Source organism: Anolis sagrei, chromosome 1, assembly GCF_037176765.1.
Source record: "Anolis sagrei isolate rAnoSag1 chromosome 1, rAnoSag1.mat, whole genome shotgun sequence".
Lineage (NCBI taxonomy): Eukaryota > Metazoa > Chordata > Lepidosauria > Squamata > Dactyloidae > Anolis > Anolis sagrei.
The window spans coordinates 221542234-221560771 of NC_090021.1; the positions used below are offsets into that span (position 1 = coordinate 221542234).

General features: G+C 41.1%; 1 protein-coding gene across 9 annotated transcripts in view; it reads left to right on the top strand.

The window, feature by feature from the left end:
- Positions 1–8658, top strand: part of SEMA5B (semaphorin 5B) — a 498410-nt gene extending 489752 nt beyond the window's left edge. For 8 of the 9 annotated variants that reach the window (XM_067473381.1, XM_067473388.1, XM_067473383.1 and 5 more), the window contains one exon: positions 3410–8658. In XM_067473381.1, the coding sequence (XP_067329482.1) occupies positions 3410–3565 (156 nt within the window). In that variant the 3' untranslated portion in view covers positions 3566–8658. Of the gene's footprint in view, positions 1–2855; positions 2926–3409 lie in introns of all 9 variants that reach the window. The other variant, XM_067473384.1, reaches the window with a different exon arrangement.
- The last annotated feature ends 9880 nt before the right edge of the window (positions 8659–18538 follow it).

Below are 18538 nucleotides of genomic sequence, written 5' to 3' on the forward strand. Positions count from 1 at the left end.
GAAGCGGATTTTTAGTGTAGTCTGTAATTGTTGTATAGTTTATATGTTGTTGAAACTGGCTTTTTTGTAATTGTCTTTTATGTGTACTGTACACCGCCATGAGTCGCCCTTATGGGCTGAGAATGGCGGTTAATAAGTGCATCAAATAAATAAATAAATAAATAAGATATTGTGATAGAAAAAATATAACCAAAATTCCTTTTCAGCTGTAGATACAGTAATTTTATGCAGGAATTCTCCAGGGCAAAACGGTTGCAAATATCCGATCGCTAAGGAACACTGGGTTTTTTAAAACCACTACACTGTAATCTTGTACAGGCCATTTGTATTAAATCTTTGTCAGGAAAGCTTTCCCTCACTGGAGTAAAACCTGCAGCTGAAACTACATGTGATGGTGATAGACCTGTGTCTTGAATTGATCATCTGTCCTAGTCATGTTTTCATACAGTTCTTTGACTAGGCAAAAAAACCACCTGAAGACACAACTTTCATTTTGCATTTTTAGGGAAAATAGTTTAAAAATAGAATATACAAATGATATAAAACATAAGGTAAACATATATATTAAACATTCAACAGCCTTTATTATGTCATTTACTGCAGATTTTCTATATATTTCTATATATTTTAGAATGGAGGAATACACATTTTATGTTTCAGTTCATCTTAGAAGAACATCTGGATGAGTTTCCTACTGTGTTCCGTTATTGTTGCCTCAAAACTATCGACTCTATTTTGAGTATCTGAGAATGAACTCTGTTTGGTTAATTCCTCTTAACCTACTGTGCTCTGTTAGGCTGTCAGTGAGGACCACTGGCCAGATTTTCAGAAACAGTTAACAGTGGGTGCCCCACACATTTTTGGAGCCCAAGGAGTTAAATGGCACAAGTGACTAGGTATTTGGTCAACTGATTGCAGGCAGTTACGCCTCATCAGTGCTTATTCCAGGAAGTGGCCTTCAGAGCTGTCTTAAATAGGAAACACAACAGAGATGGGGCCAATCCAAAAGGGAGTTCCAAAGTGCTGGTGCCAGCCCTGAGAAGGAGCCTTCCTATGTCCTACGTAAACGCATGTTGTAGAGGGACCTAGTAGAGATGAGGATCTCTCAACGCTCAACCGAAGTCGTACAGGGCATTATAGGTAATAACTAGCACCTTGAATTGGGCTTGGAAACATATAGACAGCCAGTGGAGCTGTCTCAGAAGCAGAGCAGAACATTTAGATTCTATGTCATATTTTAAACCATTTTGGGGGTTTTCGTCCACTTTCTTCCTGAACACTTTAATACTTCATCTTCTCAGCCGCTTTGACCTTCCTGTCCAGTTCTTTTCCTTCTTTTCAATAAGGTAGCATTAGCCTTCTCTACAAGTCTTCGGGGCTGTGAGTTACATGTGGTCAAGCAGAGGGTTAATGTTTGGTATATTTGCTTGGTATTTTCAGGTTTCAACAGGTTGGCTGGCCATCATGATGGAGTCTTTTACTTGTGATTTGCAATTTATTATTAGATTTTAAAAACTGTTTGCTTTTTGTGACAAAGGACATCTGCAATAGTTACCTCTTGTGTGGAGTACTCAGCTGCATTTGGTCTGGTCTGATAGAGTACTTTTAAATTGTCAATTTTTTTTTGCATTGCATGAAATAGTTAAAAACAGTAAAAACACTTTTACTTCAAGATGCTAAAAATAGGTACAGAGACTCTTTCAGCACAAGAATTACTTTTTACAAAGCCCATCTGGGACAAGTGACTGAGCAAGGAGGTGGGACTGCTGAACCATTAAGCAGCCATTTAACTATTAAGTTGGTCCAGAGCCATAGGAGAGTGCTAAGAATACTGTAGTTAGGAAAGAGCAATGCGTAGCTCTCCAGTTGTTTGACTGCTACTCACAGCAGCCTTTCTCAACATAGCTAGGGATGAGGAAAGATGGTTGTTGTAGTCTAGCCACACCCAGAGCGCAAGCAGTTTTCCACCCTGGTACAGGCACTCTGTGTAGTTGATACAACATTTAGAAACCTTTTGTATACTGATCATTCTACATGCATTTGTGCTTTTTTGTAGCTCTTTTGTAGGTGGTGGTTATGTATTATTATTAATTTATGTATCCCCAGGTAATTTTCAACGGTAAGCAAGCAGTATCCCCCCCCCCCCAAACCAATCATTGATATATATTTTCTGTTCGTCATGGGAGTTCTGTGTGCCATATTTGGTTCAATTCCATCATTGGTGGAGTTCAGAATGCTCTTTGATTGTAGGTGAACTATACATCCCAGTAACTACAACTCGCATATGTCAAGGTCTATTTTCCCCCAAGAGCGCCCCTGGGCAAAATCAACTATACTGCAAATGCTTACTTTGCGTAATGGGTTGAGCCGCCCCTGTCCCCATAGATCAGTTGTGTCTCCCGTTGGATCATTCATATACCAGCATTGACTTCTATAGGGCTTAATAACTAGGGCAAGAAGCCTTTTAGGTAACACACCAACAGGTGTTCTGGGGGCTATCCCACCAAACAACCCTGATTTGCTTATATTCGTTGGGATTAAATGATAGGATTCAGCTTGTATATTTTAAAATGAACAGAGATTCCTCTGTTTATAAAAATGCATTTTGCAGAGCGGGGGCAAGAAACAGCTTTCCTTTTGGTAGGCCATTTAGATAGAATACTTTCATAAAAGCACAAAAAAGGAGTGAGAAAAAAATAATCCCCATATTGACACTGACAATTAAAAGTACACCTGCATTTCACTTTCATTTTTTCCTCCATCCTGTTGGACGTTGTGCTTGTAAATTGGTTGCTGATTTTCTCCCAAAATCCTTTTTCCTCACATGTGACCGTGCCTTGTTACTTGCACTGTAGCTTACAGAAGTGACACACTTAATATCGGGGGGTCCAAACCTGGATATCTACCAGTGGAGATGGAGATCAGGTAAATGTCCACCTGCTCTTCCAAAGCAAAGTGAAATGCCTTTTTGGTGCACTGCTAATGGGAGGGAACTAGAGTAAGGCTAGTAAAAGGAAATCAGGCTGTCCCAATGTGAACAGTTCCTCCTCATTAGGCCCAGCATGGTTTGCATGATGATGTTTGGGAGAAGATAGTAGGACCTGTCAAACTGACTTTCTTGGATAATCAGAGTAGTTGAATCTTGATAAACATATGGATCTTGGTTCACAGTAGTCCCTTAGGAAAGATGCCCCCTCCAATAAATGCTGGCAGAACAAGGAGCAGGTGCGATCCCCCTCCATCCATAGAAAGTTTATGTAGAAAGCCATGAAGTGGTTATACAAACTTGAAATGGAGGGAAAGTACCGATAGCAAGTGTCACTAGCAAAAGGAACTGGTGAAAATTTGGATTATAAGGAAGAAGGGGAGAGATTTTCGTCATTAATGTGCTTGTTGTTTTCCCCCACAGACGCTTAACAAGAACAACTTAATACCAGACGACAGGACCAACTTCTATCCTTTGCAACAGACAAATGTGTACACAACAACCTATTATCCCAGTACACTGAATAAATATGACTACAGGCCCGAGGCCTCACCTGGAAGGACCTTTGCTAACAGCTGATGATGGACAGAACCTCCAAAAACTGGATTACTTCCTATATGATTTTTATTTTTTAAATTGAGTTTATGGACCAAATACTGGCCTTATCTCTAGGTGTAAATATTATACAGTGGGCCTTTTATTTTCTCTTTTATCAGTGGTCTTACTTTCAAGTAGCACATCTCCTTAAGAAGACCTACTGCTTATGGATAAAGGATTACCTTGCCTAGAAGTTTGGAGAAGTCCTCCACTAGAAATGGCACTTATTGCTATGGATATTTACAGCTGGAGTTGCTCCTTTGTGTCTCGTGCCAAGATAGATCAGGAATCAACCATGATGTGCTAAACTTGTGTGGAATGATATGTGACTACACAGCACTTCTTCAGAAACTCAGTGTGCATGGCAGAGAAATGCACTGAGAGACGTCTTTCACATACCTACAAGGTAATGATAGTGCGAATATCATCCTCAAAACAAGCCTTATAGACCACCACACTCAAGCTTTTGGTTTCTAAGCTTTGGGGTTGATCGATGTTGTCTGCATTTCTGGTGATGTGGAAAAAATATGCAACCTGCAACTATGAATGGATGAAGTCCTGCGAGATTTACAAAATAAAGATAAGGAACTTCACACAAAAGAAGCATTGTGAAACATTTCCGGTCAAGATTTTGAGGCAATAGTATTAAGACATTAAGTTTGGGTACATGAAGCATGGGCTCTGGATACATCAAGGGTGATTTAGCCCACTGGAGAATATGCGAAGAGAGAGGAACAAGAGCCATGGAATATCCTGTTAGGAGGGACTATTTTCTTCTGACTTTGATTCCAGTAGCCTCTTATGAAACTGTTAGATTGAGGACCCTCTGTTGTTGTTAAAATCACCAAGCTTTATGCGAATTGCTGGTTTTATTTTTTATAATTTTTTTAATTCACTCGAACAAAGGAAAGTTCGGTGTCTCTAAAGAATGTCTCCATAGCATAGTCTAACTCAGAAAGCCTGCTGCAGATTCCCTTAGCGTCTTCCAGCCAGTCATACTCTTTGAAAATGCAATGTGCATTATTAATTGCCAGTGTCCTTCAGTATCTGAGTGAGAGAGAAAAATCTGCTACAGTCAATGTAATCTGGGGCCTGTAACATTCCCAACCAACCCAGTCCTGCTGTGAAATGTTCTTCTGTGTCTGTGTGTGACTGTGTTAGACCAATGCAGAAGCCATGATGTCTTGGGCCAGTTGATTGTCTGACATTGATGTCTCGCAGGAAGCCTTGCTTGCATGGACATTCCCATCCCATGTGTCTGGCGATAGAAGTGCATTTGCTCACTGTTGGTTAGCGTTTTTTGGTGTATCTATCTATTTTTTTAATGACCTCCTGGTGCTAAGAGTTGAAGACTGCCACAGCGCAGTGCATGTGGCAAAAAACATGAGCCAGTCCCTTGCATGAGCAATGACGCACATCTCAAGCTTGAGTTTCTCCCGTGTATCTTGTTTTAGCAATGGCCCTATCTGTTCACACTTACTGGTTTAACCATGATCCGTGCTGTTTATTTTAGATTCTGTCTCAGATTGTCTAGTATGCGGCATTGTCCTCATTGCTTATGCACACATGCATGAATACATCATGCACACACACGCACACCACCTTGGAAAACATTTTGGCACAGTTATTTACAGGCATAAAATATAGACTGGCAAGTGGTTTTGTCCATGTCTGAATATGCCTCCTCCCTTCAATGGGGAAACAATCCAGTGCTGATGCCTAGTTCTCATTTAACCTAAAGCAACCAAAGGTCATAAGGCATGTTAGTGTATCACTGATGTCTAAACAAACTGTGAACAATCTTGGTGATTGGATGTCCAATCAACTAAACTCCCCCCACCCCAATATTATCTCCATATGCCAGTGACTGAGAACTTGTTCTCTTGTATGTTAAGCCAGCCCCATAGGGCAGGAGAGGATTCTTGTCCCCATATAAAGCACTTACGAATGCAGAAATTGTTTTTCTGCACATGGAGATGTGCTGCTCCCCCCCCCCCCCTGAAATGACTGGGATAGACGTGACTGGTAGCTAAGCAACAGCTGAACTCACATCTGTAAGAAATTGTTGGATTGGGGCCACAGCAAAGCATTGCTTCAGAGTGGTCCAGTGTGGTGCAAAACTCATTTTGTGCCAGTTTGCGTACCAGTGTCTTAAGCCCTCCATTTCACTCTTCTTTCCCTCTCTCAAATCTTTTCTTTGCTTTGCATTTTGCTGTGAAATAAGACGGATTTTTCAACTCGATTAAGGTTTTCATTTTTTTTATTGGTAAGTTTTTCTCCTCCTGGTTATGCAAGGTAGGTTTCTCTCTTTAGAGATCAGAAATCACAGCAGATATCTGTGCAGAGATATTTTTAGTTAAAATATTCCAGTTCATTCTTCCCAGGCTTTAGAATGAAAACTTTTCAGAAATGTGAATGGTAATTCTTATTGCAAATGTTTTGATGCCATTGAGGAAGAGAATGGAAAAGAGCACCATGCCATTCAGTTAGTGTTTGCCTGAGAGTAGAGTCCTTTGAGGGACAGTATCAATGCAAACAGAGAAACCCAGAGTCCTTCGCTCCCTATGGCAGGTTAATGAGACAGAACACCACGGGGTGCTTGTATATCTCATTTCGATCATGGCAAGAGGATTTTGTCGTGTCCATGGTAGGTGAGGTTGTTTGTCTAATCCAGGAAGATCTTTTGAAATCATTTATGCAACACTGGATGTGGGTTTGGTCTCACAGTAATTGCTTTTACAACAGGATTCTTGTGCTCTTTCTGTAACATGCACATGCTGAGATGGTGCTGCCTTTCTTGCCACACAACACACATGTGTCAGCACAACCACTGGAGCAGTTTTCTGTATTGGACAGAAACTGTTTTTTTGTTCTTCAAATTTAGGGTATCTCTTAGATCAATTTATGCATTACAGGAGACAACTGTTCAGAGAAGCTCCCCAAAATTATATGAGTTATTAAGATTGTGCCTGGATTCTTTATTATAAAGGGGAAATAGCCAGTTTCTTTCAAAATGCTATTGGGATTTTAGGCCAAAGTGATTAGAGCCCTCTTATTTTTATAAGATGTGTCTTAAAGCCTTCCTTATTTGTCTGGTCCACAGCAGCATCTACACGAGTCAGCTCAGTTTTAGTAAAAGCAGCATGATTCATTGATAGCGTTCTTGAGCCCAGGTAACAGCCTAAAGATCACGCTCAACTCAGACATGTTCAGAATCAGGAAGGGGAATACTGGGAACTCCGATTGAATGAATTTTGGAATATGGAGTCTTGAGAGGGGAAAAATAGAGCTTCATGTTTGGATGGTGAAGCTTGTTATAAGCTGCCTTGGGGTCCCGCTCTGGGAAAAAGGCGACGTGTACCTTTGTTTTCATAATCCGAGAGTAGAAAGTTACTTTTTGGCAAGGTACAAGCTGGCAAAGGGATTCTGGGAGCAGCGGTTTCAAAAGATGATTTTCCCAAGGTCTGAATAACTTAGGTGATCTTTTGAACACAAGGAAGTATGACTGGTGTGTGTCTCTTTATGTGTTTTATTCATGATCATTGTTCTGTTTTGTTACCTTTTTTTTATACTAGAGATGTTGGAAATGTGTTTAAATCTACTTGTCACCCATTGTGATCCAGCGATTCCTTACAGGTTGATACGGTGCTCATCCTCCCAAAACAGCTACTCCTTTCCCCTTCAAAGGCAGCGGTGGTATACCAGGGGAAAGTGAGGGCCTCCAGATGTTGGTGGGCTGCCTCTCCTTTCAGTCAATGTCATTTGTGAGGGATGCTGGGGGTTGCAGTCCATCAAAACATGGAAGACCTTACCCCTGCTGTAGATCTATCCATTTACAGAGGCAGTGTGCCTACAGCTGCCTTATTGAGATGAATGGAGGAAGCTGTGTTTGCAATAGAGCTGTATGTGCATATCTGAGAAAGCGGATCAGTCTCCGCATTAGGGTAAGTAGGGGGCTGAGGAGCTGATAGAGCTGAATAGACTTCTCCTGCTTTTATTCTCTGAAGAATTGAGTGATAGCATCTCTCTTCCTGTGCCTTTCTTCAGTGTTGTTTTCTGCCCTCCTCAGTGGGACTACCGAAGTGATAAAGCAGCAAAGCTTCGCCACAGCCATAAACTGCTTTGCTCCCTCCCTCTGTCACAAAAAGGGAGGCCGAGCCTCTGTATTGTAGCTGCTTCTTTGGCAGAGGAAACAAAACACCGCAGGATCCGATCAAAGGAGCTTTATGGGGCTGTATATCAGAAATATACGCTGAATTTATCGCTGGGAAGTTCGTTTAAAAATACTGCACTTCGGTAATATGCATATTCCAAAAGGAGAGAGAGAGAAAAATGTCTCTTTGCAGAGTGAATGCTTGAAGGGAGAGATGATGGCATTGTAAAGAGGGACGTGTGACTGTTTGTATATGCATTGCAATGGCTCATCCGTACTCCAGCATAGGAGTTGTACGTACATGCATACCGGCTGCCTTATTATTTTCTAGAGAAAGAAGTGACGTTAGTTGAAGATTGGTATAGGAAGCAGAAATGATATGAATTCTTTTGGGAATATAATTTAGAACAGTACCTTTCCTTGCATTACAAGACCTAATGTCGCAAAAAAACAAAAACAAAAACATGCAAAGATGAAAGTAAGTTGCCATTAGTCATACCAAATGTGAGATTTTTCTTACACATGCAAACATATAAAATGTAAAGCTCATAAAGTCTGCCTACTTAAACACTGTGTATGTGTATATATGGTATATATTTATAACACATACAGACAATATATGTGTACTGTTGAATGTCTTAAAAAATCCATTTAAAATAATGAAAGCAGCATTGGGACTTGAGGTTAGATTTCAAAGGAGAACCCAAAAGAATAAGCAGCAGATTTTAACAAGAACTTGCTTTTTTCCTAGAGGAATGAATTTTTTCATGGTTTAATGAAAATTAAGAAGTTGACTTTTGTAGCTAGAATTGTTCCATCTTCCCCAACCCACAAAATAATCCATTCATGTTAAGAATGGCAAAGTAAACAATGTTTGTATTTGCTCATACTTTATGAATAAACTGCCCAAATTGACTTAGTATATTGGTTTGATTGTTTTTAATTATCAAAATTGTCAAAATGAATAGTAAATAGCAATATTTTGTTTAGCTGCTGTCGCAGATAGCTACACAATTCATTATAAAACACAACCATCAACATAGTCAGCAAAACCCTGTCTATTTTTGTTTTCAGAACAACCTAAATGCAGTCCTCCAATAGAAAGCCAGCCTACACTATCTGTTTTTAAAAGACTCATCTATGCCAGACCAAATAGTCAGACAGGCAACAGACATAATCCTGTTGGGGGTTTACGTGTGCATAAACACTTTGCCTGTACAGCAGTGCTGTCAATTCTACTCAAATCCCCACTTACCACGAAGCAGCCACTGCAAACAATGGGGGTCTGTCCTCCTGTCATTCAGGATGCAGCTGACTGACAATCCCACAATCATCCTGCAAGCAATTCCTGGTGCAACAGGCAAAAGCAAGACAAATAATAATAATAATAATAATAATAATAATAATAATAATAATACATTATTTATATTCTGTTCTCTCTCCCTGAGAGGATTCAATTCCCTCATGCAAAAGAAGTTGGGACTATGAGCTAACTGCTTCTTGATTGACAAAGAAAAGGACCCACAATCACCTGCAGCAGCTGCTTTCTAAGTGGGGATTGGAGGGGGGTGGGTTTCATGGCCGCTATGCAGTCCTGAAGTCACAGACAACATCAGGACCATGAATACGAAACAAGTTAACTGTGTAACCAGGCTGCACACTTGTAACTGCCCAAGATTCCATCTATTATCTAATTGGGCTCTGAAGTCTCTTCATACAGTACATGCAGAAAGTGACACATGTCAAGTCCTAATCAGACAGAGAAATCTGGGTTCTTGAGCCTCCATATATAGAAGGGGTTTCCTCTTCAGAGACATCACTTTCAGGTGAGCAAAGAGAGAACAGAGTGCCAGGGTGAATGACATTTTCAACTCTAATCCTATTTTCCTATTTAGAAAAGGGCAGCCTATCTATTTCAATGCAGTCAGCTGTTTTTATGGAGCTTCTGTAGTGACTGCGGATCTATTTGCGCCACCAAAATTAATGAAGTAGTTTACTCTAAGAATTTAGAACTCTGGCTCAGGAAGTAAATTCCATTAATTTTAATAGATTAATAAGTTCGGAATTGTAACATTTTCCAGAGGGCAACTGTGTTTGTTGTTACTTAGTTTTACAATATTATAACAGCTAACAAATTTATGACAATATAAGCTTTTTGTAGGCCTCCTTAAATGGGTAAAATACTATTCTCAATTTCACTATTACATGCAGATGTATGCAGGAGAGAAGACAAAGTTTTAACAAAGCAAAAAATACAGTCCCTTAAGTCAGCCTTAATCTGCTTTTCCCATGGAATCATCCATCATAGAACAATCATACACTGCAATACAAGTAACATACAAACATGGGTTATCAGGCTCATTGCAACATACACCACCAATGATAACAAACATACTTGAATAGAAATAACTACCTAATGTTGACACATCACATACAGTTATGACATATAGGTTCACTGCTGAAAGGCACTATGTTTTGTATTGGAACCTGTGCTTCCTACAATAGCCAGATCACAGCTAACAAATTATAGTTGTCGCCCTGTTGGTGACATATGCTGGTATAACCTGTGAATGATATTATGCCAGCATATGTCCTTTAAAGCTTGTTGTAAGAAGAGCTATCCAATTCTTTGCAAAGCATCCCTGTGAATACCTCCACCAGCCAAGGCCCAGTGTAGTCTCAGACACCATCTAGCTGCATGGAAAACGAAGGTTACCAATTTCCTGAGCTTCCAACAAGTAAACCGAAGTTCTACAAGGATAATGCTTCTCCTGTGAGATGTAAGCTGCAGCTGGATTGAGTCCAGGGACCTCTATTCCCAGTAGCCCTGGAATGGTTGCAGGAGTGTGCCCTGTGAAGACGGAAGCCCATGGAAGAATCCTGGCTGAGATTTAAGCTCTGCTAAGTATTCCCACAGGATCTTGGCCAATAGCAATACAGTAGTGGTCCAGGATTTGATTCAAAGTTTTAGAAAGACTTAACTGGGCTATAAACACCCAGCCTTGAAACACATGAAGCAAGAGCTTTCAGAGTATCAGAAAAGATCCATAACTATCCATCAACCCATCTTACCTATTTTAAGGCAAAGACTTGCAGAGTAGAAGATGTTAGGAAACGGATAAAACAACCTCTTAAATCCAAAAGCAGGTCATGGTTTTTTGCCCCCTAATTTTATTCCCTTTTCTGACAGGAGCCTACTTTTAAGGACCTCAAAACAGCATGGTAATTTGAATGGCAAGGAGCAAGACAGGACAGGAGCCAGTCTCGTTCGTATTTCATACTTTTACATAATGCTGTTACACTGGCATAATGTTATTATGTTACAGGGCAGAAAGGAAAGCCACCCATGCTATCAGGGAAAGCTGTCCCACTGGCCCCTGAATAGTTTAGGGCAGTGTTTCTCAACCTGGGGGGGGGGGGTCAGAAGGGGGTGTCAGAGGGGTCACCAAAGACCATCAGAAAACACAGTATTTTCTTTTGGTCATGGGGATCTGTGTGGGAAGTTTGGCCCAATTTTATAGTTGGTGGGATTCAAAATGCTCTCTGGGTGTAGGTGAACTATACATCCAAGCAACTACAACTCCCAAATGTCAAGGTCTATTTTCCCCAACTCCACCAGTGTTCATATTTGGGCATATTGAGTATTTGTGCCAAGTTTGGTCCAGATCCATCATCTTTGACTCCACAGTGCTCTCCAGATGTAGGTGAACTACAACTCCAAAACTCAAGGTCAATGCCCACCAAACCCTTCCAGTATTTTCTGTTGGTCATTGAGTTCTGTGTGCCAAGATTGCTTCAATTCCATCGTTGATAGAGTTCAGAATGCTCTTGGATTGTAGGTGAACTATAAATCCCAGCAATTACAACTCCCAAATGACAAAACCAGTCTGTCCGTCCCCCAACCCCACCAGTATTCAAATTTGAGCATACAGGGTATTTGTGCCAAATTTGGTCCAGTGAATGAAAATACATCCTGCATATCAGATATTTACATTACGATTCATAACAGTAGCAAAATTTACAGTTATGAAGTAGCCACGAAAATAATGTGATGGTTGGGGGTCACCACAACATGAGGAACTGTATTAAGGGGTCGCGGCATTAGGAAGGTTGAGAACTACTGGTTTAGGGACTGGTTGGGCATTTTGCTGCTGTTCCCCAGACTCATCACAGTCTTTTTGCTATGCTGCCTCTTACCCTGGCATAGTAAATACTGGCTAAAAGGTCTGCAGCCATCATGCCTGAGTTTATTGGCGGGCAGTTGGTCAAGGCTGCAATGGGTTGAGTTGCTAGGGATGATGGATGTTTCCCCGAGTTAAAGAGAGGCCAGGAGGTATATGCCATAAATAACAGGTTTTTGAAAAGGGCTCTGCATATAGAAAAGTCAAAACAATATTGAAGCCAGTCAGCTGTGCAGCTGTTCTCATTCTAGGTGGAAACGTGGGCTTGTTTGAAATGGAATCCAATCTGTTTTCAGAAGAGGCGGCAGGAGGCAAACCAAATGGAAGATGAAGACAGGAGATACTCCGGCTCAGTTTGATAACTGTAGCCGAGAGAAGAGACTAATCTGTTGAGTTAATAAAGAGAAATTGATTCTCACTAGAATGCAAGAGTACATGCCTTAGGAGACAAAATGGGGACAACACTACCAGTCGCGGTTCTGAAGGCATTTCCTCCTTCCTATGCAAGTTAATGCAATGGTACTGTTAGAATAAAGGTCATGTAGATTGCAATCACTGCCTTTAGACACTGTGAATTTGGAGCTGGGCTGGGATTCTCTGTATTTTTATATATTGTACTATGTAAAGAATAATTCAGAAATAAAAAAGGTTAACAACCTGATCACCTTTTTGTGTTGTCTCTCTGCAGAGGTAGTATTTATTTCTGGTCTGAAACGTATTAAATCCTCAAGGACTGCTTTACCCCATTTCATCCTTCCTCAGATTAAAAAAAAAACTTCCTTGGACCCTCTCCAGGTCCTTTCGTAGCAACACATGACACAGACTACAAGAAGTGTCTCATCCAAGACACATGGATTGGGCCCGCTTTCAATTTTGTATTGTCTGCCCCCAGCTGAAGCTAATTTTCTTTAGCTGAGCTTTTTATTTGCTTTGAGAAAACTTAGGTAAAGGCAAAGGTTTCCCCTTGACATTAAGTCTAGTTGTGTCCAACTCTGGGGGTTGCTGCTCATCTCCATTTCTAAGCCGAAGAGCCAGTATTGTTCGTAGACACCTCCAAGGTCATGTGGCTGGCATGACTGTATGGAGCGCCGTTACCTTCCCGGAAATCTCAATGGCAAAAATGACCGAATTTCCACACATTAGAAGACTGGTACTATTTTTCATGATTATTTGAGGACAATTGACATTGAAATATAGTTATATCTCAGTTAATGAAGTAGATGTGTTCCTGGGTATGACTACAGAAAATGTAGTATCAGGGACAGATATGTTTCTTCAAACTTCTTATTCAAAACTAACAATGAGCATGTGTGGAAAAAAACAAACAGGTCAGGTAAGTCTTGCAGGGAATGCTGTGGATGTAGCATACCTTGATTTCAGTAAGGCCGTTGACAAAGTCCCCCATGATCTTATTGGAAGCAAGCTAGCAAAATGTGAGCAAGACAATACAAGTTAAATGGATTAGGAATTGGTTGAGGAATTCCTTAAAGAGCTGGGAATGTTTAGCCTGCAGAAAAGAAAGTTGAGAGGAGACATGTCTAAATATGTGAAAGGATGTCATAAGGAAGAGGGAGCCGGTTTGTTTTCCACTGCCATGGAGTCTAGGGCTTGGAGCAATGGGTTCAAATTACCGGAAAGGAGGAGCCCTTGGTGGTGTGGTGGGTTAAACCCTTGTGCCAGCAGGACTGAAGATTGACAGGTCGCAGGTTCGAATCCGGGGAGAGTGCGGGTGAGCTTCCTCTGTCAGCTCTGGCTCCCTGTGCGGGGACATGAGAGAAGCCTCCCACAAGGATGGTAAAACATCAAAACATCTGGGCGTCCCCTGGGCAATGTCCTTGCAGATGGCCAGTTCTCTCACACCAGAAGCGACTTGCAGTTTCTCAAGTCGCTCCTGACACGGAAAAAAAACCAAAAAACTGGAAAGGACATTCCACCTCAACATTATTTGCCAATGGAATACACTGCCTTAGAGTGGAATCTCTTTCTCTGGAGGTTTTCAAACAAAGGCTAGATGGCTATCCCTCAAGAGTGCTTTGTGTTTTCCTACACCGCAGGGAGTGGAATGAAAAGCCCTTATGATTTCTTCCAGTTCCATGATTCAATTTCTTTTCACATAGAAGGAATAATCAACAGAACTCCATTCTAGGGAATCTGAATTAGCCTGTTTGGATCCAGTGGTTCTCAACCTGTGGGTCCCCAGGTGTTTTGGTCTTCAATTCCCAGAAATCCTAACAGCTAGTAAAGTGGCTGGGATTTTTGGGAGTTGTAGGCCAAAACAACCGGGGACCTACAGGTTGAGAACCACTATACTCATATAAAGCTTGAAGTAGTCTGAAAAGAGTAAGGAAGATGTTGTTCCACAGCACTGAAGGAAGCAGTAGCTATAACATTCATTCCCCAAATGAAAAAGGAAAGAGGAGTTTCAAAATAAAACTGTAAGAGGTAGAACAATCATAGAATACATTGTTCCCACCTGAGATAATCCACCTGACTGTTAGGAAGACTTTCCTGACAGTAAGAGCTGTTCAGTAGTGGAACTCTCTGCCTCAAGTGTGAACATGAGGAAGAACTTCCTGACTGTGAGAGCTGTTTAGCAGTGGAACTCTCTGCCTTGAAGTGTGGCAGAAGCTCCTTCCTTGGAGGCTTTTAAATAGAGGCTGGATGGCCATCTGTCAGCAGTGCTTTAGTTGTGCCCTTTCCTGCATGGCAGGGGGTTGGACTAGATGGCCCATGCAGTCTCTTCCAACTCTATGATTCTAAACAAAAACATCTGGGATTTTCTGTAGAGCTTGTGAAGGCTTCTTCCAAAATGCATCCAGGGTTGCAGTCTGACACTGGAAATCTCCAGCTTTCCTTCATTATCACCAAAAAGCTGATTCTGCTCAAAATCTTAAAAATAAAGATAAAAAGGGAAAGGGGGGAGGGCAGGCATACAAAGCTTTTGTTAAAAGCCTTTGTGAGAAACTTTATTAACTGAGGTATGTCTGTCAATGCAAACGGGATGAAGACAATGATTGACAATGATTTGCTGACCAAATCTAAAATATTTCCATCAAACCGTTCACCATATAACTTTGTCTTTACTTCATCTGTAATAAGAATGAAAGCTTTTATCTAACACAAATGTCTCAATCATTTTCAAATCCTTTTCATATTCATATTTTTCTGTGTTCAAACATTCCTCTTGAGATTACATCATCTGCCAAAATAACATTTCCTACTCTATATCTTCTTGTGTTCATTGTAGTGCTTTATTCTCCAAATAGTACAGAAAAGACTCGGAATTTATTCTTATATGTCCACACAGAAGCAATTCAAATTGCTTTAAATAGGCAGAGACTCAAAATCTATAAGGAAAGGTAAAGGTTTCCCCTTGACATTAAGTTTAGTCGTGTTCGACTCTGGGGAGTGGTGCTCATTTCCATTTCTAAACCGAAGAGCTGGCAATGTCCATAGACACCTCCTAGATCATGTGGACAGCATGACTGCATGGAATGCCATTACCTTCCCACCAGAGCAGTACCTATTGATCTATTCACATTTGCATGTTTTTGAACTGCTGGGTTGGCAGAAGCTGGGGCTAACAATGGGAGCTCACCCGTCTGTGGATTCGAACTGCTGATTTTCCGATCAGCAAGTTCTGCAGCTTAGCGGTTTAACCCATTGTGCCATCACGGCCCTCAAAATCTATAATCCAGGCTTAACTGGCAAGAGCCAACTAGGCGTTCAGTAGGCAACTTGTAGATATGATAAATCCAAAGCCATTCTATTCTAAGAGAGATGGAAATTACTCAGGACTACCTTCGCTTTTGGCCTTTTCCCTGGTTTGGATGAGGTTTTGATCTGGCATCACTCCCATTCTCTGTCCCTTTGTCGGTTTCTTTGCCTGCAGATTGCTCTCCTGGCAGATTTCTGAGAGCATCTCTCATGAAAGGGTTTCTGCCAGCAGAAGATGGTTGAGTCTAATCTTACCTCTCTAGCGTTTACACGTCTCTGAGTTAGGATTGTCCTGATGATATGTTAATAAATAATATCAGCTACGACAATCTATACAATGATTTAAAACAAATTAATGTGTCTTAATCCAAAACCAATTGAACATTTTCATCAGTTCCACCAACACCTATACATTAATTCATCTAGTTTTGATCAATGTGAACAGGAGGCAGACTTCAATTCATTTCTTATATAATCAGTATTAAAAGAATTACAGATCCGCAAACAAACTTACCAAATGAACACCTTAACTTTAGAGTATTTATGCTACTTGCTTTCCCCCCAAGATTAATGCCTTTGCATCCAGTTTCAGTTATCTTGAACAGCCACGCCTGATGTTATAGAATCACAGACCTCGTGGGCCATCCAGGCCAACCTCCTGCCAAGAAGCAGGAAAATTGTGTTCAAAGCACGCCCACCAGATGGCCATCCAGCCTCTGCTTAAAAGCCTCCCAAGAAGGAGCCTCCACCACACTCCGAAGCAGAGAGTTCCACTGCTGAACAGCTCTCACAATCAAGAAGTTCTTCCTCACGTGCAGGTGGAATCTCCTTTCCTGTAGTTTCACTCTTACTTATATTTGAAAAAGTATTAGTTCATTATTTGGCCAATCTATGTAATTAGCACACTCATATTCAATCAACAGGTTAATCAATAGTAGAAGAGTATCAGTACTTACTCCCATGATGTCTCTTTAGCTTTCTTCTGCTAAGTAGTACAATAGACTGCCTTCATCATTTAGCTGTAACAATTTAGGTGAAACCAATTCCAAGGAATGAATCCCATTTGGTTTTTCCCCATTAAGCCTTTGCCAAACACAGCAGTGTGTGTGTGTGTGTGAGAGAGAGGGGGGGGGGGGAGAAAAGGCTCTGCAGGGCCTATGAATCTCTAGACTCAGGTGCCCATGAATCTCTGCCCACAAATGAGGTGGTGGTCTGGGCCATTAACTTTCAATTATACATCCTGGATTGAAATGCACTTCCACTTACCCAATGAAGTGGTTTTCTTTCTTTTTTGTTTAAGTGTAGAAGATCCAACTTGCACCTCCAGTTCCCCTCTCTTCAAGCACAGCTCCACCAATTTAGATGAAGTGGCAAACGTAATTAGTTCACTACTCTCTTGCAGACATATAGTTATATTCTCCCAGGAATTCAATGAAGCCAGTGTTGCAGGTCCACTGAGACATATTCACATGGTTACAGCACTCATCTACTGTCATATCCGACAAGTCATATACTGCTTTTCCTCCGCCTTGAGCAGACAATAGCAACACTAGAAAAAAAGAAAAACTGAAATCATGTATAGACTTCCTTGCATCTATATCAGTGGTTCTCAACCTTCTTAATGCCACGACCTCTTAATACAGTTCCTCATGTTGTGCTGACACCCAATCATAAAATTATTTTCATTACTACTGCATAACTGTAACTTTGCTACTGTTATGAATTGTAATATAAATATCCAGGTCCGTAGCCAGGATTTCAATCGGAGGGGGGGGGGGGGGGAGGGCTGAGTCTGAGTGAAAGAGGGTCTACCCTAGCAAACCTTTTGTATTGTTACCCAATACCCCCACGTATATGGGATATATTGAGTATGGTGATCAGATCATGATATGAATAAACATAACAGTTTAAATAATACACCAGTAAGGCCTTTTCGCGAACCACCATGAGAATTTTGGGGGGAGGGTGAAGCCCCTCAAACCCCCCCCCCCCCCCGGCTCTGATATGCAGGATGTATTTTCCATTCACTGGACCAAATTAGGCACAAATACCCAATACGCCCACATTTGAATACTGATGGAGTTGGGAGGGTGGGGGGTTGATTTTGTCATTTGGGAGTTGTAGTTGCTGGGATTTATAGGTCACCTACAATCAAAGAGCATTTGAACTCCCCCAGTGATGTAATTGAATCAATCTTGGCACACAGAACCCCCATGACTAATTGAAAATACTGGAAAGGTTTGGTGTGCATTGACCTTGAGTTTTGGAGTTTTAGTTCACCTACATCCAGAGAGCACTGTGGACCCAAACAACCATGGAAATGGACCGAACTTGGCACAAATCCTCAATATGCCCATATGTGAACACTGGTGGAGTTTGGGGAAAATAGACCTTGACTTTTGGGAGTTGTAGTTGCTGGGATTTATAGGTCACCTACAATCAAAGAGAATTCTGAACCCCACCAACAATAGAATTGGGCCAACTTCCCACACAGAACCCCCACGACCAATAAAAAATACTGTATTTTCTGATAGTCTTTGGTGACCCCTCTAACACCCCCTCGCGACCCCCCTAGGAGTCCTGACCCCCAGGTTGAGAAATGCTGATTTATATAAAACACTCTTTTTTAGTTTTTGCCATTTTCTGAGAGGCAGACCAAAGTAAATATTCTTCCATAATGAAACTGCATGTGGATTTATTTAAAATTTACCCATTTGGAGCTATTACTTTCATTCAGTGGAATGAACACTACTTGGCAAATTAATGAATTTTGGTCAACCAAGATAAAGATAAAGCTTTGCCCTTGACACTAAGTCTAGTCATGTCCAACTCTGGGGGATGGTGCTCATCTCCATTTCTAAGCTGAAGAGCTGGTGTTGTCCATAGACACCTCCAAGGTCATGT